The following is a 24055-nucleotide window of genomic DNA, read 5'->3' as shown; positions in this document are numbered from 1 at the left end:
GGGGACGATGTAAAAGCTGTGAGAGAAGCTTGTTGCGTCAAAGTTTAAGAAAATAAAGGTGGAGTCAGCTTCCCTCAGCATGCAAATAACAAATCACAAGCCCAGTTCTATTTGTATATGTTTATGTGGGCAAATGTTTTTGAAGTATCTTAATAATATTTTTTTTGTATATATAAATACAAAAAATAAATACATTTTTTAAAAAAAAGAAACAAAACTTCATAGAAAAAAAATATAACAAAGGCCACAAATCACAACAAACACCCAGAGAAATGGATGCATTGCAACATAATGCTTAAAAAACCCCTACATTTTAAAACACTGAGGTCATGCATTGCAACATAATGCTTAAAAAACCCCTACATTTTGTAAATATCAATACTAGACTCGTACCTTTTATATTTTATATTTTATATTTTATATTTGTATCTTCTATTTTATTGTTTTCTTTTTTTTTCTATATTTATGTTGCACCAACCCACCAGAACAAATTCCTCGTATTGTGTTAACTATACCCGGCAATAAATCTTTTCTGATTTTCTGATTTAAAAACACTGAGGTCATGCATTCCTTTAGTCCCTCCCTTGTGAGAAACATCACTTGTGTGGTTATTATGTAAATGTTTAACCATGTAAAGTCAAAGAAAAGTGCAGTAATTTTTGGGCCCAGACAGTATTGCATCAAATTTTTGCACAAGTGACTTTTTCTTGTGAAATAATTTGGCTAGATTGCTCTGTTCTCACATGGGGGGTGAACAAGGGCGTAACTTTGAGTTGAACATTGGGGGGGTTGAGTGACACAGGCATTGTTTTGTCTTTTTTGTTTACATTTTTTTTTTCCTGTGTGTGTGTTTACACGTGTGTGTGTGTTTACACTTGGGCTTTCAAATTATTAAACTTTTTTGAAAAAAAACCAAAATGTGGCAGTATAGAGACCTGTGGGTGAGCCTGCCTAATTAGCAACACCACAGCCAACCACCAGAGGCGCACCCTCCTATAAAAGGGGCCGACCCCTCTCTCGCTGCTCCTGACGGTGACGTCACATCCGGGTCGGACCTTTGCGCTTGCACAGGTAACGCGGTTTGTCTGCTCACCTGCTTTCGGCTCATGTGGCCGGGAGCTAATGTTTGTTTGTCATGCAGAGCGGCTGACTTGGGGCTTCCAGAGACTCCTGTGTGTGTGTGTGTGTGTGTGTCACCTGGATGGCCTGCTGCGGTGAGTTTCTCTCCCTCCCTGTAAACTGCTGCTCATGACCGCGGCTAACACTTGCATGATTGTAGGTGAACGCCAATAGCTGCGCGATTCTCTCCCTCTTCCTCTGGTGCATCATACCCAGCCGACCCTGCTAACCGATCCCAGCCGCCCAAGAGTGTATGATCAGATCCCAGCCGCCCAAGAGTGTGTGAGCGTCAGCTGCTCAGCAGTGCGCAAGTGACGTCGGCATCAGCTGATCGGGTGCGGGGGTTTAAAGCGACACATCGCCACAGCTGCAGGGGGCCGCTGCTGCTTGTCTTACCGCTGATTTGTTTGCAGCTTTGCTTTGCTTTGTTTTATCGCTGCTGCTTTGTCCTTGTTTTAGATGCTGCTTTTGGTGCAATGCTTTCTGTTTTTGCGTTTCCTGTTTATCTTTGCTTCTGCACCAAGGTTTTAATCACCATTAATTCACCAATTTTAATGTAGTGATTGAATAGTGGGGTTAGATCCCTCCCCACATTTATTTCTTTTGTTTTTGTTCTCATTAGTTACTTATTTAGTTTCTCTGCCTGTTTGCCTAATTTGTTATCTAATTTCTTTGGTTTTGATATTTTGGTTGGGCAGAGGGTTCTTCTTTCAGTATTTGTCTTTATTTCTTTCATTTGTGGTTGGTAGTTTGTATTGTTTAGTTTCTGATTTGTATAGAAGTTTTGGATATTTCTGTTAGTTGAATTTTGTTGCGACCCCACTAATTTTCTTTTGTTTTCCTCTTTAGTTGCTGAGGTCCGGTGGTGGTGGTGGTGGTGGTGGTGACCCCCCCTTCTTGTGTGCTGTGCTCCCCTGGGTTCTGGGTTTCCTCACCAAGTGTGTGCTGTGTGTGACTGTCACGTGTGTTTGGGTGTTTATATTTTTGGTTGGGGGATTCTCCGCATCAGTCTGTAGCCCACGCACCCCGGTAAGCCTCAGCTTTAATTTAGCTCCCCCCGCTGATTTGTCCTTGTGTGTGTGCCTTAAAGGTGAAATTGGTTTAAAACTAATTCCTGGGACAAAGCTCCCCAGGTGGCGTTGTTGACAAAAACTCTTATACTCTCACCCCCGTCTCTCGCCACAATAAGCAAAAATATAAATGGAACAGTTAGTTCTGACCAAGCAATTTGATTGGTCCAGAGACATTACATGAGTGCTGATATAACTGGGACTCTGCATGTATCACTCCGCTTCATGGCCCTTAGAAATCCTTTAATTGGCGTGAAAGTGAAAGTGAGATATGTTTTAAAAGAGGGATATGTTTATCGTAGAAATACAGCAAAAAAGAAAATTGAGAAAGAGATCGAAGGACTGATTAAAGTTCAATCCGTTTTCGTCGTCCTCAACTGTCGTCCATGAACACACCTTTCATTGTTTTCATTGATTTTCTTTCTAGACAATCTGTGGCTCACATGTGAACAATGAGAAACTGTTTCAAGACGGGAAACTGTGTTCTCTGTGTTCTTTGGCACTTCTTCCGCAACATTGGCATTCAAAGTCGCTCTTTGTTCAGCAGCTATTTATCTTGCTGCACCTGTCTGTTTCAGTGGTCCAGCTGCGAGTTTCTGCTTTTGGAGTGTATTTCTGTATTTAACATCAGAGGTCAGAGGAATTACCACAGAGTGCAGTAATTTTTGGGCCCAGACAGTATTGCATCAAATTTTTGCACGAGTGACTTTTTCTTGTGAAATAATTTGGCTGGATTGCTCCGTTCTCAGATGGGGGGTGAACAAGGGCGTAACTTTGAGTTGAACATTGGGGGGGTTGAGTGACACAGGCATTGTTTTGTCTTTTTTGTTTATATTTTTTTTTCCTGTGTGCGTGTGTTTACACGTGTGTGTGTTTACACGTGTGTGTGTTTAGGCTATAACGTGTGGATCACTGTGTGTGTTTGTGTGCGGACAAACACTGGGCTGGTTTTGGTTCGGTCCAGCAGGTTTTTAGCAGAAACACGGCCATGTTGGACTCTGATCTTTCTTCTTGTGACCCTCTTTTCAGCATGTAGTATAGGCTACACTCACACACACACGTACACACACACACCCAGGCGTGTTATGCAGGTGTAACATCCAATTGGGTCCGCACCCCGCACTCCGAACCCGGACGAATTATGAAGAACACGCCGCCGTCGGCTTGCCTCAAACACAGTAGATCGTGAGATTTCCAGACCACTATATGAGTGCTATACGACTGTCTGGAGACTTTTTTATTTAAACTTTCTTGTCAAAGCGACCGACGAAGTTGAGCGAGCCGCCGTAAACACCGTCCGGTCCGAGCAGCATCTGCCCCACAGCAGCAGCAGCACCAGCAGCAGCATCTGCCCCGCAGCAGCAGCAGCAGCAGCAGCAGCAGCAGCAGCAGCAGCAGCAGCAGCAGCAGCATCTGCCCCGCAGCAGCATCTGCCCCATCTGCCCCGCAGCAGCAGCAGCAGCATCATCTGCCCCGCAGCAGCATCATCTGCCCCGCAGCAGCAGCAGCATCATCTGCCCCGCAGCAGCAGCAGCAGCATCATCTGCCCCGCAGCAGCAGCAGCAGCATCATAATCTGCCCCGCAGCAGCAGCAGCAGCATCATCTGCCCCGCAGCAGCAGCAGCAGCAGCAGCATCATCTGCCCCGCAGCAGCAGCATCATCATCTGCCCCGCAGCAGCAGCAGCAGCAGCAGCAGCAGCAGCAGCAGGCTGTATTAAATAACAGCTCAGAGACACAGCACAGCAGAGAGCAGGACTAACTTTCATTCATTCAACATTTGACCACGAGTCAAATGACGCAGACCAGTCACTTTTTTTTTTCTTTTACTGCCATTGAGAAAATCTACCACATTGTCGTGTTTATAATACCTAATATTCATTTTAAATAATTATGATATTGTGGCAGGACAGCGCTACGCTCCCCACCGTGAGGGGCAGTGTGGCAAACAACTGGCAAGCAATCCCCTATAAATAGACCCAGTCGGGCTTTTCGCTTCCTCTTTCCTCCTTCCCGGAGCTGGCAGCTGTGTGTGGTAGCGGGGTAGAAGATTGGGTTTCAGAACAAAGCAGTGTGGTGTTACCGGGAGCCGGGCTGTCTCCCTCGGGCCTGTGTGTGCGCTTTCTGTGGCCATCGCTGGTGGAGGCCGGGGCTGCGCTCTTGCCCTCCGTGCATTTACTGCCCTGGGTTTGGCTCTTCCCCTCTGTGTATCTACTCCCCTTGGTTTGGCTCTTCCCCTCTATGTACCTACTCCCCTTGGTTTGGCTCTCTTGGGACTCCAATTGTTTTAATTTGGCGCTCTGATTCGGCTCATATCTGGCACCTTAATCTGTCCCCATTAACTGCGGCCCAAAGCTGTGGCCGTGCAGCCTGGACCAACAAAAAAGATGCCAACGTGCGCCAGGGGAGGGCGTCTGGACCCTCCCTTTGACATAGAGCCGTCCCCTCTAGAGCCTGATTTTAATTAATTTAGAGTGGCAGACATCTAATTGATTACCTGAGTTTATTCCTTTTCCATTTGTCAGTTCTTTCTTTGAATTATTGTTGATTGGGTCTCTGGGTTATATTTGCTTTATGGTTTAGAAACCTTTTTGCTTTTATCTTGATAATTTGTGATTTGGAGTAGTTTCTTTTGAGTTTGGGGTGGCTGACATTTTGGTTATGGTGTGTGTGAGAGTTGCCTTGATTTCATGTTTTTAATGGTGTTCTTTCCTTTGACAGGTGCTGAGGGCCTAGAGCACAGCGGTTCCCTTGGTGGTGGTTCCTTTTTCACTTTTTGGTTTGCTGTGTCACGGGTGTGGTATAGTTTTGGATCCCTCCCTTTTTTGTGGTGGCTGGTTTAAATTATTGGGTGGGTTGCAACCCACCCATCCCCCCATAAATTACGCCTATGGGTGTGAACACGCTTGCAGTAAACCGTCAGCAACAGCTAAGCTTTGTTGAAGGAGGGATGAGCCACTTTATCTCAAGGAAAGCCGATATTTCATTCATTCATTCTGATGGCATTTTTGACTATTATTAATAATATAAAAGGAGACATTCAGTTTTGCGAACAGCACTGGTCATTATCTTGTGGACGAAATGGAGTTTGTGCATTTTCATTTAGGTGTTTAACTAAAAACACAAAATTTGGATTTAACTGTGGGCCATACACATTACTATCAGAGAAGAATAGTCTTAATATTGTATTGATATTCATGATTCAAGCCACATTAGCAAATTTGTATATTTTTTTGTGTCTTTTGATTGCATTAAATGCCTATGCTTTCTGCTTTCTGCTTTCTGACAGCTGGGTTGAAACTGCCACTGAAGATTATTTTTAGGGACTTTTTGTTGCCACCCAAACTATTTAGCATAACATAAATTTAGACCTTGGTTTCCGCTTCCCTTCTACAAAGAAAATATTTGAAAATGAAATCTTCAAGTACGCAGTAACATTTTGTTTTTGTTTTTTAAAGTTTTTTCTCTTTTTTTTTTTTATCACTTTCAAGGGTCCTTTCCCCCACTTTTTTAAAATGCTCTTTATTGAACACAGTAATACAAGATACATAATGAACACAAGCTGATGTAAATAGCTCATAATCACACAAACTTAATATTCTATTATTACGATGACATAGTACAGAGGAGATAACTGAATAAAGAAATACCTTTTAGGGTATTGTATTGGAGAGACTGGATGTGTATTATCTTGTGTAACCGTGTCAAGGTTTCTGAAAAGGGACATTGCTGTCGAGTTTTAAAATGTGTCCTTTTGGCGAGGAAAACTTTGTTTTTATAGTTGGGGGCGGGGTGAACGCTCCCTTTAAAAATATATCATAACACTCCACACACCTCAAATATGATTTAACTACTTTTTCTAATTTATATTTTCATAAGTTTTTGATACAAAACATGTAGGGTTTCCTTCAATACATTTCGTGTAGTGTGACTGAGATACTTCAATTTTATCTCAAAATATAAAATAGAAAAAGCACTAAAATTCCAAACAATGAGGTGTGTCCTGCATGGACACTACTGAAAAAAAAACTTTTTATAAAAATGTTTGTGAAAAATAAATGATTTACTCATTAATATTGAGTGAATTAACATGACAAAATTTAGTGGTTGTTTTTTTTTTATTTTAATTTTTACATGAAGGTATTGGGGAGAAAATAATTTTTATTATTTATACAATAATGATCACTGGGTCCGGAGTGAATGCATGTCAATTATCAAATGCGCGCTGAGCAAGAAGTCAAACTCTTCCATAAGAAATATATATAGAAATATAAATATAGATATATTTTGATAGTTTTATAGGTTGTTTTGGTTATAACAACCGTCATCTCTCTGACGCACCATGGGCGGAGTCTGTGAGACACAGTTGGCGAGGGTAACTGCGTTTAGCTCGCACCTATGGATGGAGGGACACCGTTTATCTTATTTTTGCTGTAAACGATGGACACCGTGTCTTTCCAGGAGCTGCATCATGCTTTTATTGATGTCGATATTGATCTCGAGCACTGTTGTAGGAGGTATGTCGGCTATATAGCCTTTTCCTTGCCCCTCGCTGTTAGTTTTTTAACATCTCGGCTATATTTAGCTTATGATACACTTATCTCGAGGTATTACGCAGAAAATGGTGTTGGGATCACTTTACGATGCAAGTGATGAACACAAATCAGACAGGTGAAGACAGAAATGGTTTGCAAAGTTGCTAATAAATACGATTTTTTTTCGCGTCCTCGTCGCAGACACAGCAATGTTGCCCTAGTTTAAATGTAGTTGAGTTATTTGCGTCTGTGCTGGGGCAGATATGGAAGAAATGAGTCTACTTTTCATCCTTTACGTGACAATAGCCGATGATTTGTCAGGTGCTAACGCCTGGTTCATGGCTGGAACAAAGGCCACACAGAGTCAGACACCAAAACGTAAATGAGCTGCACAAATTACTGAAGATATATGATAAAAAACGCGAAGCAGAGTAGGATACAGTTGGGCTGTGTAATTTGTGGATTAGTATGAATGAGTGATCTTGCTTCCTGAAGGCACGTGTTCATACAAAGATCCAGCCTCACGCTTCTCTTTGTTTTCCTTACTATGGCTAGCAGAATACAAATGATCCCTAACTCTGAAAGTTGCCCCGCAAAACGAAATGTTTGAAAAGCATCTGAGTTGCATAGCAAACTTATCTTGGTGAAACACCTGCATGAGTTTATAAGACGCCAGAACTCAGCACTATCTTTTTTGACCCAACCACTGAGGGGATGGAAGCCCATTTCTCCATTTCTGCCAATATGAGGGAAATGAAAAACGAACAAACAAAAAGAGACCAAACAGTTCCTCTAAGTCATTATAATAGGACATTTTCAGAAAAAAATAAAATAAAAGAGCATCTCAAAATAATAAAAAGAACTTCTTAAATAATGACTCAGTATCTCAAAATAATAAAAAGAACTTCTTAAATAATGACTCAGAATCTCAAAATAATAAAAAGAACTTCTTAAATAATGACTCAGTATCTCAAAATAATAAAAAAAAGAACTTCTTAAATAATGCATCAGCATCTAAAAATAATAAAAAAATTAATTCTCAAAATAATAAGTTAGCATCTCAAAATAATAAGAATCTCTTAAAAATAATGACGTAGGCCTATCTCTAATTTAAAAAAATTAGGGATGTCCAAATCCGAATCTTAAAGCACGGTATTCAGGGCCAATCAGGGCTTTTTTTTTTTTTTTTTTTAACTGAAATAGGCTTCTTCAGGGGGTTATTATGCTGACGGTCATTTCAGTTTTTCATCTTTAGATCAAGAGTGCAACTACACAATTCATGTAACAAATTGTTTTACTAATGTTTGCTTAAAATGCCAAGACTACGCCTAAACAAAGCCTAAGTTTCAACACCATCATGATTTTGCAAAAGCTTCAATTTCGTTGTCTACACTTCACGCCAAGCCAACCTTTTGGATTGAATCCATTTTGGGGATTGTTTTTTTTAAAAGCATAGTATTTCAGCGATTAAAAGAAAGTTTGGACAAGAGGTTGAGACTGACAGAAAAAGATGCTGTGGTTGTACAGCTAAGACAGGTCAGATTCTCAGCTGAGGCCAAGTGTGACTGCTTCCATCCATCAATGTCTTTATGCTTGTGCCCTCTGACTTTGGATCTGATTACCTGATGAAATTTTATGCACCTTAGGTCTCCAAGTAATCGGAGGGAACATAACCGTGGTGCAAGGAGAGACTACAGTCTTACCCTGCAAACTCATCGACTCCACAGAGCACCTCACCCAGATTTCGTGGCAGAGGATGACCAAAGGAAATCCTCAGAATGAGAATTTCTTCATAGTCTTGGACAAAACTGGACCACAGTTTGTCAACGGACGCGATGAAAGATTTAAATTTGTTGGGAATTTTAACGAAAAACATGCATCTATGCAGTTATCTAACGCTACGTTGATGGACGAAGGCATCTACACGTGCATCTTCACCTTGTTTCCCATTGGTAATCGCATGACAGAGATACCTCTAAACTTGCTCGGTATGATATGTTGTATCAAAAATGAATGAGAGGATAACAATTACATTTACCTTCTTGCTTGCATGTTGACTATTTCTTGTATTTATACTCTTTTAGTGCCTCCTGTCACAAGCCTGAAGGGCCATCATCCTACTTTGGGTGACAATGAGGTTGTCCTCGCTACCTGCACGGCTGCTGGTTCCAAGCCTCCCGCAACGGTGAGGTGGCTCACTGGTACCCTGGCAGAAAACGTGAAGCCAACATTCAACTCCTACATGCATGACAATGATACCACTACCACCGTCAGCTCGCTGTTTGGAGTACCCACCAGAGAAATCAACAGCCGTTCGGTCCAGTGTGTCGTCACCAGTGCAGCCAGCTCGAAAGAAGAAACCCTCAGCATCACCATACAGGTCTTGTGTGGGTATCCAAACACTTTCCAGTTTCACATGTAGTTGATCATTGTAGTTCATTTTACTCTTGTTGACTTAAGAATTTCTCAATTATTGAATTGATTTCATTAATTATTTGAAAACCAGGCCCGCGTCAGAAGAAAATGTTGTCATTGTACATTTCTGAAAACCACAAAGTTGCATTTATACATTTAATATATATCATATAAGTGTCCCTGCAGTGATGTAATATATGAGCAGACATAGTTATATGGAGGAGATGGAGGTGTTTGATTGTTTTACCCCAAGGCGAAACACTTGCCTGGGGCCAACAAACAACAAAAGTGGTCATGTTTTAGCAAGTCATCCCTGTGTTTCCAGCAGCTTGTTAGCAACTTAATGTAGGTTTCTTTTAGCAATCCGTTGCTGTTTTTGCAATGAAAAGCTGTTGTTTACCACTGAGACATCACTGCATTTTCCTGCTGGGATAGTGCCATAAGACATTGCTGTGTTTTTGTCTGGGATTTTGCCACCAAAACTGAGTAGTTTTAGCCAAGACATGATAATTTTTCTATAGACGACAGCTTTGTTGGAACAAAGTTTGGCTACATAATAATGTTTACAGATGTAATGCATCTGTGGTTTGCAGTAAAATGCCAACATTTTGTTGGGGAGTTGGATTGTCAAAACAGTGGTTTTGAAAGACGTTGTTTGCATAAACACCCCAAAGGTGTTCTAAGTTGTGTTGGTTGGAGATGTTCAAACCTGTGCAGTGGGTTAACTTTAATAGGACTCCATTTAATAATTACAATGATAAAAGTTTATATGTGTTAGTGCAACAAGGCTGACAGGAGAGTAGGGCCAGAGTAAGGTGCACGTCAGGACATAAACAGAGAGCTACAGGGCTTGTGCACCTGGCACCTGCTGTGTGACAGGAAGCAGAGTTCTCTCAAGCAGAGAAAAATGCAAAACAAGTCATTTGAGTGCAAAATCCTTCAAAAAACAAAATACAAATTGGAAAAAATAAAATAAATTACAGTACATACACACATTTTCTTATACAGATACTGTATGTTCATAATTTGACAGGATAACTGAAGTATATACATGGTGTGTGGTGCATTCACTGTAAATATGTAGAAATATAGCCTATTAATATTATTAGACAGCAAGTGGTAGAATATTGCACTGTAGGGAATTTCACAGGAATGTTACACATTATAAATATAAAATATATTAATATGTACATAAGTGAATATTGATCATGATTATGGATAAATACAATATATAAAACCAAAGGGGGAAATAGTGCAAAATGTTGAAAATAATGGGTTTGGAGACAGAGACAGCGACAGTGTTACAGTATGTTTTGTGTCTTGCTGCTGAAAAAAATGACCTGTTGTAGTGCTTCCTACAGTGTGGGGGTGTAACAGATAACAAATAACAGATTTTTCTTTGACAAAAAGATCCATTGGTGCTCACAATGTGAACTGTTTTTATTTATTTATTTGTTGGCTACTCTTAAGACTACTAAACAGCTGTAGTAGTGGTTTTCTTGCTGTTCTAACCTCTCGACTTGTAATAATGTTTGCACAGCTGCTCACATTTACAACACATCTGCTTTTAGAAAAGCAAGCAACGGCTCGTTTGAAAAAGTCACTATAGTGCCTTGTAGTTATCACTTCTGCTGAAGTGTGTTTTTATAATGGAAAAGTGACACATACTTAGTTTGTTAAAGTGATGTTAAATTTGATTCTGACTCTCCCTGCTGTTTTTAAATGGCCTTATCAAGCATGTACATGCACAGACTGTATAATGGCTGATAATGTGTTAAAATTATCAAATTAGTCAGCTGCATTTTTTCTGTTGGTTAGATTTCAGATGTGACTCAGACTGCTGGGAACTGTAGACACCAGAGCTCACTCGGAGGGAACCACTAATTGCTGTTTGGAGTTGCTTTGAAATCATTTAGCTGGTCCACACCCAAAACGTTTTCAAACACAGCTAAGGAACTCAGGAAGCTAAGGTTATTTTTAATGAAATTGTAACAGCAATCTTCCATGGATAATCATCCACGCAATGTAACATAACAGCAAATTTATTTTCTGTAGCCGATGACGTAACGTAGCTCTAATATGCGCTGATGTATGACACCGTTTTATCTACCATCTCATATGTTTTTTCTAATTTCTCCCAATGTTCTATCTCCTCCTACGTTTATGCCAGCTACCGGAAGTTATGTTTTAAAAGAGGTTGAATCTAATATATATATATATATATATATATTGTCTTTCATGTGGGAACCCTGGAAAACATTGTTTTGAATATTATGTATAATATCTGCCCATAGATGCCCCACAATCCTCAGTATGCTCAGAAGTCCATTAGTCTTTTAAGTGCATCACATGAGCTTCATCAGCTGAGCTGAGTCATTACATAATTGAATGGAACTTGACTTACATGATATCGAGTGACCGGCCTCATTATCAAGTGGGAAGTCACCAGTTAGGAATCAGTTGATCTCTGGAAAAAGAAGAAAAGGCCCAGTGTTGTTTCTGGACATGTTGGTACTTTATGGTATCTGTTGGCGCCCTTGAGTTTAAGCTAATTTGTTACATAAGAGCAAGAATAACAATTCAGACAAGTAAGAAAGACAGTGACAGAACAAGGATAAAAATAACATGTATGCAACATGTTTTTCAACGTGGTGTGTGTGGTGTGGTTGCTGAAGGAAAAGAATAAAAAAGGAAAACAATAACAGAGATGATATGACAAAATGAATGTGCACTAACAGCTTTCTAGCAGTACTAGGCAACAACAGTTTTCATTGCAAACGTAGAAAGATGCTGCCTTGTTTAGCACAAAAGGAGCCTCTTTTGTCATACAGTCAGTCTACAGTGACTGAGATCTGCTGCTGATGGAATTTCCCCACCCACCTTCAGTATGCTCTGAAGTCTGCTTTTGTTCCTTCTGTTTCCATTATACTGTCTCAAAGCTGCCAGAGACACACTGTCTGCAGGTTGTTTGGATAGTTTCACCGGTGTATTATCAAGTCATTGAAACATTGCTTTCTGATGTGTCACCTTGACCTGGATCCTGGATTTACTCTCTGTGAGTCATACAACAGAAGTCTAGCAAATATATATATATATATATATATATATATATATATATATATATATATATATATATATATATATATATATATATATGCTGTGAGTGTGTACATGTGCAGGTACCCTACACTACCCCTGCATCAGTCAGTGGTGGATGTATCATTACTCAATAAGATCGCGAATTTGCCTTGGCAGTATCTGTTTTCCATATCTTCATACTGTCCTGAAATTTTACCAGGGTCTAAGGCACAGTAACACAAAGGACGCATAGTAGACATAAAAGTTAACTCATTAACTAATTAACTTGAGATTATTATTAACAGAGAAAAACCAAAGAACACATTTTGGCTTGAACTGTATCTCTCTTACTAAAGTAAGACTTCTGTTAGTTTGTTTGTTAGTTGCACAATAAAATTTAATGAAATAAAAATTAAATAAAATTAAAATCTACCAAAACCATCTTGGTTAGTTTTGTTAGTCATCTAGTTAGTTAGTTAGTCCACTGTTTCAAGATTCATCAACTCTGGTCTGGCTGAAACAGTTCCTCAGTTCACAGAGTTGGATGTGAAAATGTAACATTTTTCCGTTTCTGTTTACAGAGCTCATTTCCTCTGCTGCCTGTTTCATCAGTATGGAGCAGAGATTCCCCTCTAGTGGTGTGCGGTGTGCACTACATACAATGAATGTAATAGAAAGAGAAGCATCTGTAAGGGCTGCACGGTGGCGTTGTGGTTAGCGCTGTTGCCTCACAGCAAAACCCGGTTGGAACGGGGTTCGGTCCGTGAACCGCTTCGGTCTGTGCGGAGTTTGCATGTTCCCCTCGTGTCTGCGTGGGTTCCCTCCGGGTCCTCCCATAGTCCAAAGACATGCAGCTCACGATTGGTGACTCTAAATTACCACTGTGAGTGTGTATGGTTGTATCTCTACATGTGTGGCCCTGCGATAGTCTGGCGGCAGGGTGCACCCCGCCTTCCGCAGCTGGGATTGGCTCCAGCTCACCCACGACTCTTACGAGGATACGCGGTTATAGACAATGACTAACTGACTAAGAAGCACCTGCATTTTTTTATACCGAAAATCATACCATCAGGATTTCTAAATACCCTGTTTCATGATACCGTGATACTGCCCAAGCCTAATCACAAGTAACAAATAAGATGTTTTTACATTTTTTTTTAGTTGTAAATGACGTTTAAACAAATTGAAAAGTCCTTAAATCAGCTTTCTGTGAAAGCAGGATAACACTCTACCAGTGCAGATTGGATCTAAAAATTAGTGTTTCGTGTTTTGATAAACTCAAATTAGTATTTTCTCAGCAATAACACATCACGTTCTCTCTTTCCATTTCTTGCAGTCCCCCCGATGGAAGTGAACATTAGTAAGAAATCTGAGGATTTATTCGAATGTGTGGCAGACGCCAACCCACATGCAAACTTCACATGGACGAGGTACAGTAATCTCAGTTGAAACATTATTAATTCAACAATATTATGTTCATGTTTTACCTTCATGCATTGGTTTTGCACAGTGGTGAAAGAGTTGTGCTGTTAGCCAAATTAATTAGAATAATTTGAAAAGTGTCTTTTGAATTCAATTTTGAATTTGGATTTTGCATGTACGTGCAGTGAACCATCATTTATTATTGCTCTGATGTTTCTCAGATGAAAAGCCTTTGTAAAAATGGCTTATGAATTTCTCTAAATTCTTGAAAAAAATCTTTTCAATTGCATCAAAAGTGGATTTTTTAAACCAACAACTTCAGAGCACAGTGTTCATTTAAATTTGAGAACCTCCTAATCAGCCACAGGAAGTAGAAAGAGGAAGTAACCACAGCCTCGACAAACTTACACACTAACATTTCGAGGTTGCATTTAACAGCAAAAAAATGTCAGAATTTTTTACTTCTCCATCGTATTTTGGTCACCAAATAACAAAGCTGTACAAAATATGGCACTATTGAGAATAGGTGATTTATTCACGTTTACTGACACTGATCACAGAAAACTAGTCAGCAAACCAAACTTAAAGTGTAATTTCTCTGCATTTAAATTTTCAGTTTGCTGCTTTTCAACCAAAGCCTTTTCCAAAATAATTGTCGCTTTTATTGTGAATCTTTATCTTTTATTATGTTTTTTTTATATTTTATTACTCTGTAAAGCACTTTTAATTGCCCTGTGTATGAAATGTGCTATACAAATAAAGCTGCCTTGCCTTGCATTTCCAAAACAGGAGAGCTCACAGTCTAATCTAACAGGCACCATATGTTACCAATTAAAAAACGAATTACTCCTGCATTTATGAGTTTTTATTGATTTACAGTATGGTCATTGCTAATACAAACAATGTACATAAACCAAAACAGGAAGTATGGGCTAAATACTTTATTATATATTCAAACATTTAGACACATCTTATTGTCCTGTAAGCTTTCTGATCCGTGAAAGCAGAAAGCTGCAGCAGAGAGATGTGTGACTGAATATTCTTCAGGGGGAACTGAGGTCTGTGGTCTGATTTGTTTGCAAAGCTGAGAATTACTAGAGAACACTTATCATGCTGAATAATTATGCTTATTGGAGTTTGCACAAGTCAGTCGTTAACGGCTGTTGTTCTCCTCCTTTGAGTTAGCTACTAAGTACTAAATATCTCAGAATAGATGGCACGCATAACATGCACCCATGCCGCCCATGGTCCTGTCCTACCAGCTGTCCTGTTTATACAGACACCACACTGGTGCTGTAAGTACCTCCCACAGGGGGTTTTAGGTTTACATCTCTGCCCCCTCTATTCTGTGATCATACATTATACACAGAGTGCCGAGGCAGCATAATGGCGTAATATTCCTGAAGAGGCAGTGTAAAAGGGGCTTTTGACTCAACATACCTCATTAACCCACTAATCTTGCCTCGTGGTGCAGCCCTCTGGTCTAGCTCAGCTAAAAACACAAACGCACCGAGTCCGTCAGTATGTCGGGGTGTTGCTCATTACAGTGCCTATTTGTAGCTGGTAGTCTACCGACAATGTTTTCTGCTCTTGTTCAAATGACTTTTTCAGTTTAGTTACCAGACACTCGACCGTCCTGCTGTTATTACAAACGTGAACGAACCATAGGCTCTTGCCTTGTTCGTAAACTCAGAGGGGTGTGCCACTGCATGAATGTTAGGGAAACACTGACGTGGATCTTTTTGCAGAAGAAAGATGTTTGATTTTTGGGGAATCCCTTTGGCCTGGAAGTCCACCAGACCTGTAAAATTATCAGAGAAAACACTGTTAAAGACTGGAAACTGGGAGAAACTATCAGCCTGGTGCTGCTCCCAGCCAAGAAATAGGCCAGCTCATAACCTCATAAAATAGCAAAATGTCATTTTTACTCTTCAGTTATTGTTCAGATTAAACAAACAAGATACAACCTGCTAAGTGTAAAGCGTTAGAGGTGCTGGTAGGCAGATTTTAAAATGCTGTGCATTGTGTCTTAGTGAAGCAACACAACAAGGTCTGAGTCAGAAAATTAACAAACCAAAACTCCAAAAACATCTTTTGGCACAACTCTCTACAGGTTGTCTTTTTTAGTGGTCCCTTTCATGTTGAGCCTTGTTTGTTTTCAGAATCAGCCAGTCGATACCTCAGTCTGCTGTCAGAGTAAAAGGTCCAACACTACAGTTTCTTGGCATTACCTCCGACCTGAACGGCCTCTACCAGTGCAGTGCATCAAACCCTTATGGAAAAAGTCATGGTCACCTCTATGTGCATGTGAATTCAGGTAAGGCCAGGTTTAATTTAGTTGTGGATTTTGTCAAATGTGGCAGTTTTTTGCATCTTTTTCTGTTTTGTATTTGGGTGTGATGTGGATATTGTTTGATCTGTTTTTTTGTGTCCCTTAATTTAAAAAAAAAAAAAGAAGAGAAATAGCCAAATGAATTTCTGTAGCATGTGAAAGCCAGGGGCTTCAGTGGAGAGGCTCGGACATCCGGGTATGGAATTGTACTGCAGCATGATTTTAATTTTTAATTTCATCCCTCCTGGGCGCCTCCCTCTGAGGTATTCCAGCCATGTCCGGCAGTCAGGGCAACACGCCCACAGAGGGGAAATAATGGGCACCATTTGGTTGCAGAATTCTGTGATGTCCGCCCTGAAATTGAAAGACACGGCTGTTTCAGCCTGCTGTCATCACAATCCAAAGTGCACGTAACTGCCAACTCTCTATGCTTCATGGAAAATGACTCAAGTCTATGAGTAATACTTGTAAAAGCATGTTTTGTTTGAGTGTTCTGAGTCCTGGTCATGGTCATTGCATGTATCAGTTGCTTTTTTTACTCAGAACCTGCAAGGACAAGAAAACTTGTCAAAAAACGACACCGCAACTAAATGAAGAGCGCATTATGAAACTAAATCAGAATCAGAGTTGTTTGTTATTGCCAAGTACATATACACATACAAGGAATTTTGAGTTTTTTTGTATCAAAACAATTAACCTATAGGAAGAATAAAAATAATAACTGTAAATAGAATAAGATATAACATAAACATATGAAAGCAATATAAAATGAAAAATAGAAGAGAAAGAACAAAACATATGTACAAAAGGTACACTGGAGGAAATGTGATGAAATAGAGAAAATACACGCAGTGTAAAGTCCAGTCAACACTTGTACATTTTAGCACAACAAACGGCAGACGGTGGAGCAGCAGAATTAACTATGGATAACAAAATGTGGTGTGTCCTGTGTTGGTGGAAGGAAAACAGAAAGGAGTAATTGTTGAAGATCTGTTTATTTCCAATTTTGCTTCGTAATGAATACTAAAATATTTGTAAGCATTTAAAGAATGTGTCACAATGTATAAGTACATTATCATTCTTTAAGTACAACCAACTTGCGCACTACATTCAAAACTGGATGTGCGATCCATCATCAGTCAGAAAGTAACCTGCCCAGCGACTGAGCTGTTGTAACTTCAGGTCGGGTATTTCTTCCACCAGTTTGCTGAAACCCAGAACAGGTTAAGCTTGAAGGTGGGATTCATTGCAGGACTGCGGTACCTAAGAAACTGGCAGAGTATATCAGTATTTCGTGTTACTGTGTTTTTCTGTCTCCCTACAGGAAACTGTGTTGCTTGTTGGGTCTTTTTTGTTATTTTGCTTTTCGCACTGGTCTTTGGTGTCGTTGCGGCGTGGTACCTTTATAAAGCCGGGAGACTTCAATGGTACGGTGGTCTATATTTATTATATTATGCTATGGTACAGAGTACAGCAGCACTCCACTCACTCATATACAGTATATCAACATAATAGATTCTGTGAGAATTCACTGTTGGGTTTTAATGCCTGGTTTATTATCCAGGAATGAAAATGACATGCATGGGGAGAGGCAGAGGGTCCCAACAACTAACAGCACACCTGAAAGAGCTGCAATCGAAGTAGAGCCTCTAGGGGACACAGGAGGAGGTAGAGTGTGTTATATGTATTTGTTAAAATGAATTCTTGCTCTTTTTAGTACCAGAGACAAAGGCACATTTCTCCTTAGAGAGACAATAACAGCTAATCTTATGTCATCTTATTCATGTTTTTTCATAATGACTTAACATGGAGTGTAACAGCTCTTTTTTTCTTACAGTTACAGCTGTTTTTTTCCATTTTAATGTCTTTAAATGTTTTAAGTGTCTTTAAATGTTTTGTCAGCAGATACCCTGAAATTAAGCGCTTGATTTTAATCAAATGTTTTGAATTGTCTGCCTTAAGGATCTGCCTCTGTGACATCCATGTAAGAGAGAAGATGGCAGACAACTGAACTGCAGCCAGTGTACAAGCTTCATCGCTCACATGTGACATCCGGACTCAGCTGGTTAGTGAACAGGTGTAATCAGGCGCCAGATATTTGTTATTAGTTTCCATGGATTCCCATGTAGGAGACTCTGTTTCACTGAAGTTAAGTTTCATGAGAGCCGTTATGTCTGCTGCACAATTATATGTGGTTCTTTCGTCTACAAACCTTTCAACTGAGAATCAATAATGCATATTGCAGAGTGTTTTTAGAGTGTTTAGAGCTTTCAGTAAAAATGGAAGCAACAAGAAAATTACAACTGAAGGAGAAGTCTGCTTAACTGACATAAATTTAATGTCATCCGTCCAGGATGTGGGATTAACTGCTCCTAATGGTCACAATACCGCAGGTCTGTTGCTGATATGTTTTTCCACCAGCAGCATTAGCAGCTGATAATAACAAAAGATTATGAAGTTTGTATGTAATGCACACTGGAAACACCGGCTAAGAAATGATTCATGAGAAATTCGAGAGCAGGTAAAGAGAACACACCCAAATAGGCAAAAGCAGACAGTTTAAGAAACATATTCTGCAACACATTTCTCCTTTTTTCTTTGCTGTCTTCTTTCTTTCAGTGCTCCTTAAGGAGTGGATGTGTTTTATTTGTTTACTTTACTGAAAGGGACAGTTTGATGGAAATCGTTATTTCAAACAAGTTTCCCTCCCCCCTTTATATTATTGAATTGATATCATGTATGTGAGAAAATACTTTTGAGCAGCTACAGGAGAACATGTGTTACTTTGTCCCCATGTGATTTTATTTATTGCATCTCTTGACCAACACTATGAAGGAACAATTAACCAAACATAAACTATCAATACTTTAAGATGCTGAACCTCTGACACCGTAAAGCATTTAATGGAATATTCTACTACCATTAGTTTCTGTATTCTAACATTAACAATACTACAGTGTTCGTCCGTTACCACTTACCTTCCATGTGCTCTCTTTGTTTTGGTTGTTATTTTTTATAATAACAAATGTCTGCTAAGCTGGCTTTTATCTTTTCCTGACATCAGTGTTACTCAGTTTTGGGAAACACGCTGAAGACAGACTGAACTCAAAGTCAACAATTTTGTGTCACGTTCAAGGTCAAAAGTGAAGTTTCAGATTGTTTTGTAGTGCAAAAAGTTGCATGTCCATCTTCAAAATGCACCACACCCTGCTGTTAGGTCTGCCGTGTTGTTCTTTGCTAAACACTTAAAATGTTTTTGTTTTGTTGATGTAATACTTAGTATATTCACCAACTTACTTTGGCTTATTATAATACTAACATTTCGAATTGCCAGTGAACACAATGTATACAGTGTTTGACTGGTCGTAATTGCAACCCTAAAAACCATGGGGTTAACAATGGCCAAAAATAGAAACATCTGCTAATAGCATTGAAAAAAAGGTTTGGGGACCTCTAACGTGATTGGGATGCATCATCCTGGGACCATTAATGTCTACACCATGTGTGGATCCATGGAGCATATAAAGGGACATTTCACTGCACTATTTAAACTTGAGACCTAAATGAGACCACTTGAGATGCTTAATGGTTGGACCAAATGGCTGTTGTGACATTTCACGCAAAGCTATAAATGTTAATTTTTGATAGGTAATAAGTTTTGATCCTTGTTTGTATGTATACCTGCGAAAAGTAATCCTTCAGAATGTGTTTATTATCCACAGTCATGATGATATAACAAGCAAAAGTCCTGGCAAGCAAGGTGGTGGATAGGTCAAACAAATGCACTAATTTCCTCCGGGACATCAGTGTTTGTGCCTCATGTGAGACCAAGTGAACTGCTGTTTTTTTGTTGTTTAAAGGTCACCACATTTCTTTTCCTAAACCTAACCAACATAACTTTTGTTTCCTTAAATGACTGGACGTAATGTAAGGCAGTCATCATAAAGTTACTTATGGTAGGTTTCTGACAGTCATGTTTGGTTAGGTTTAGGGAAACAGTCATGGTAAGGTGTCGTCATGTTATGTAGTTAACATAAAGTTATGAAGGTTAGGTTTATAAAAGTAAAGTTACAAAAAACGTAAGTGAAGAAAAGTACAGTTACATAGATGCGGTTTAAGAAGATGACATTACATAAGGTAAGTTAGGTTTAGGAAAACAATCATGGTTGGGTGCCTTAACATTACTGAATTTAACATTACGTAGCCTACGTAACATGATAACGCCCAACCATGACTCTTATCTTAAATCTAACCTAACCTTATCAGTAGGGGTGCTTATTCATTGGTCGCTTATTTGTAAGATATCAAATTATATAGTTCAAATGATGTAGTTCTGTGATTAAAAACGGACAAGTTTGAGTCATATTTAGTCAGTCATACTTCTTAGCCTTAGTTACACTTATCTAAAGATGTGTATTTTTATTTCAATCTATTATGTTCTATTCAATCTTTATGTTTAGTGCCCTCTTGTCATCCTTGGGTAAGGGTTATAAGTAGATTAGTAATCCTCCTAGAATAATCTTCTTTAATCAAGACAACATGGCAAGACTGTAAGCACAAGCCTTAAACCAAGAAGCTAACCTAAATCTCCCAGGAGTCAAATCACACTCCTTTGTTTGACTTGTTACTTTTATACTCACAACTGAAGACACATTATTCTCTTTGACAATTTTTCTGAAAAAAATCTCACTCCGCCATAATGCTACTTATGGTGAAAAACTCATTAGTGAATCTTTAAAATTTTAACTTAAATGTGCCTTATCTTTATCTTTCTCTGAGACACACACAACCACTGTAGCAATATTACAACCATGCATTAAAATGGTGTCACATAGCTGATTTTCCATGTTATTCATATATTTTTTTTTATTTTTTTTTTTTCGTTTCAAATATCTTTATTGTGAAGCGTCCATACAGCATAAATACATGTTTCAATATAATGAACATATTGCCTCATTTTGAAATCCAGTTATAGAAAAATAAAACAAAACAAACATAAAAAAGCACTACAAGTACCATATAACATAAAGCCTCCCTCTCAACCCCAAACCTGATGTAGTGCTACTCACGTCTGATAGAAGCTATGTATAGACAGTGCATCTTAACCATCCGCCCTTTCTAAATATGAAATCACAGGTTTCCAAATCCTTTCAAATTCTTCCAATCTCCATGTCGTCCATATAAACATAGAAAATATTTATTTTGATGAATGAACCAAAAAACGCAATACATGCTTATTTCTGCTAACATTGTACATTTGGGTGTTCACCTAATCAAAGGACAATTTACTTACAAATTTCATAACTAAAAGCAAATCAAAATGCTTTATATTGTAAAAAACGAAGTAAAGAAACATTTAATGGCATGCCAAATTAGGCCAAACTCTATAAGGAAGGAAGTGTATAAGGACACAATATGTATTGTGCACTAAAATGTGCAAAAAAACCCTCATTTAATTGGGTACAATTTTGACAATAATGTAATATTTTATAAAGGTAGCTCCACTGATTTTACACAGAAAACCTTGTTTTCAGGTATTGAGGAGTGTTAGTTCATACTGTATGTCAATACAGTTTTATAAAAGTTTTTGTGGCTACTAAAGGAGCTCAGTGAAGTCTTGTTTATTGCTTGAAGTCAGTGTCCCTTGAAAACTTGAAAATGGAAAAAAAATCTGTTGGTGTGGAGTCAGAAAGAAATGAGATTACCAGATGTCTGTAGACAGCTTCCCTTCTCTGTTTGACGTCAGTGGCTTGGGGTTACATCAGCCGCTTCTAGCATAACACATCCATGTCTCCAACCAAAATGTCGATAGTTGGGTTGCATTGTGGATAATGTAGGCACCAGCTACAAGTACGTCAAGGAAGAAGAATGTGTGATATGAAAAGATGATGGCTGTGATTGGAATTGCATACTAATGTACTGCCTTCTACATACACAATATGTATATGTACTGCATGCTGCCTGCTAAGTACACTGGAGTTTACTCACATATAATATGACTGACTATCTACCTATCTAACCCAGCCAGCAGTGCTCACATCTCTGAAAATGTTGCAGGAACTTTCCAAAGAGATGTTACTTTGATAAACTGGCCACAAATTGGGAATCTAAAGGGTTACTTTATCAACTGGAAAAAAAAAAACTTAATGAAATGACATATTAACAGATTTTAGCATGGCTTAAAATATCTGCTGCTGCGAGCCATTGCTCTCATGCAAAGTCTGCAGAGAGTCAATGCATTGTGGAGCAGTTGAGCAGAAAGTTTTGATCTAATAGTCATGCTATGTTGACAGTTGCCCAGAAAAGGTGGGGTTAGTGCGACTATTGCGCCTACTCTCTGCAAACTTTAAAAAGCACAGAGGCTGCTGAGTTTGCCGAGTGACCATAACCAGCACCGTGTCATTGCCCACTTACTAGGAGTCCAGAGTGCAGAGGTGATCTTCCTCCAGCTGCTGTTTTTTGAGTGTATATTAGGTTTAAAATATTGTCTGTGTGACAGGTTCATAGCTCTGGTAGCCCTGCACTAAAATAATCGACATCTTGTCCATTCTTAACACAGACTGATATTAACAGAAAAAGAGAAAGATATCTGTTGGGTATGATTGGTTGTTTCTTTCACATGACATGCAGTGAGCACTGAAGCCTTCTGAAAGTTAAACTCTGTTTATCTCAGGGTGCAGCCATTGTGTCCTAAAAAAACAGGTATGCGGGAACACTGACACATTGTGCCGTTGTTGCTGTTGCTGTTGCTGTTGAGCAAGCTAGTTAGTATAAATAACATCTTATTTATTATTCTGAACACAACTTATGTCTCTGATTCTGCTGCATTGTCAGTGTTAAAAGAGTGCAGTGCTAAATCATTAGAGTACTTATTTCATCTCACATGAACGGTTAAAGTCACCATCACATAATTGTAGTTTGTAAATGTGCAATTAATGATATCCAATATGTGTGCACAGTTAAAGAAATTCTGCTGAGCAAGACAGTCTGCAGGCTGAGGCTACTCTACACAATATTTTCAAAAACTGGAAACACATGGACGCAGTCAGTGTGTGTTTTTTTTTTCTTTCAGAGAGGCAGCCCGTTTTCTTTCTTTTTTTTTTTATTTTCAAGCATTACATCTTTGATTTACATTGTGTGCTGTATTTTTGTAGTGTGCACGTTGTTTTTGTTTGCTTTTCTGTGCCAAATTGTTTGGATTTTTTTTAAGAGGCATAGTTCAGTGTACTAGTTCTCACACTGATATCTTATGTTGTTTTTATTGTTTGCTATTTAATTATCTTTGCCATTTACCTTGCCCTTGTACTCATTAAAGCATAAACATTACAAATGCCTCATATATTTCCCCACTCACTGTATACACTCTACTCATTTCATCCCTAATACGTAATCAGTATCAGTATCAGTACCTGAACCAGTATTGCACACTGATTCAGGTATTCAGGAATGTTTTTTGCTGTGTTATATCATACTTTTTATCAGTTGAACAAAATACAGAGCCAGAGCAAAGACAAACAGACAAGACTCATGACTTAGTTGGGTGGACTGAAGAAGCAGCTTTCTCAACACCGAAAACAAAAATACCATGTGTATTGTTAGGCAGAGTAATAACTGTGAATTAGCAGGAAACATGAAACATCAGGATGTGACTTGTACAACTCTTGATCTGGCATGTGTGGATGTGTCCATGTGGGTGTAAAAACTCTGCTAGATGTCAAAAAGGCAAGGCAAGGCAACTTTATTTGTATAGCACATTTCAGCACCAAGGCAATTCAAGGTGCTTCACACAGAACATTGAAATACAACAACAGGGGGAAAGGAAACACATTTAAAACATTATAAAAGAAGTATGTAAAAGGTGATTAAAAACAGCAAGTAGGAAAACAACAGATAAAACCCAAAAATATAAAAACACGAAGTAAAATATTAAATTAAAAAAGTAAAAAGCCTTTTAGTGAAAGGCAGCAGTGAACAGGTGAGTCTTTAACCTTGACTTAAAAGAACTCAGACTCTTTTCTGGTAGTTTGTTCCAGATATACGGAGCATAGAAACTGAATGCTGATTCTCCATGTTTAGTTCTGACTTT

At 38.9% G+C, this 24055-nt stretch overlaps 1 protein-coding gene and 1 long non-coding RNA gene across 2 annotated transcripts; both read left to right on the top strand.

Annotated features, from left to right (window-relative positions):
* The first annotated feature begins 1029 nt into the window (after nucleotides 1–1029).
* On the top strand, nucleotides 1030–23299 carry LOC121948911 (nectin-1). Its single transcript, XM_088083322.1, has 8 exons — nucleotides 1030–1071; nucleotides 8369–8710; nucleotides 8807–9109; nucleotides 13552–13645; nucleotides 15800–15954; nucleotides 17294–17396; nucleotides 17534–17637; nucleotides 17932–23299. The coding sequence occupies exons 2-8, from the start codon at nucleotides 8479–8481 to the stop codon at nucleotides 17955–17957; spliced, it is 1017 nt and encodes a 338-aa protein (XP_087939448.1). The 5' UTR covers nucleotides 1030–1071; nucleotides 8369–8478; the 3' UTR covers nucleotides 17958–23299.
* On the top strand, nucleotides 1110–5858 carry LOC148188519 (uncharacterized). Its single transcript, XR_015777646.1, has 2 exons — nucleotides 1110–1214; nucleotides 4909–5858. It is a non-coding gene; the product is annotated as an uncharacterized LOC148188519 (long non-coding RNA).
* Nucleotides 23300–24055: the final 756 nt, after the last annotated feature.

Source organism: Plectropomus leopardus, chromosome 10 (assembly GCF_026936395.1).
Source record: "Plectropomus leopardus strain MGB_pleo_1.0 chromosome 10, ASM2693639v1, whole genome shotgun sequence".
NCBI classification, from domain to species: domain Eukaryota; kingdom Metazoa; phylum Chordata; class Actinopteri; order Perciformes; family Serranidae; genus Plectropomus; species Plectropomus leopardus.
The sequence above is the reverse complement of the archived record's forward strand: the minus strand, read 5'-3'. Positions and strand labels throughout refer to the sequence as shown.

Excerpts from the sequence above, each read along its gene's own strand:
- LOC121948911 (XM_088083322.1), top strand. The coding sequence starts at position 8,479 with ATGACCAAAGGAAATCCTCAGAATGAGAATTTCTTCATAGTCTTGGAC. Across the intron at positions 15,955-17,293 it reads CTATGTGCATGTGAATTCAG|GAAACTGTGTTGCTTGTTGG; the intron begins GTAAGGCCAGGT and ends GTCTCCCTACAG. Across the intron at positions 17,638-17,931 it reads TCTAGGGGACACAGGAGGAG|GATCTGCCTCTGTGACATCC; the intron begins GTAGAGTGTGTT and ends GTCTGCCTTAAG.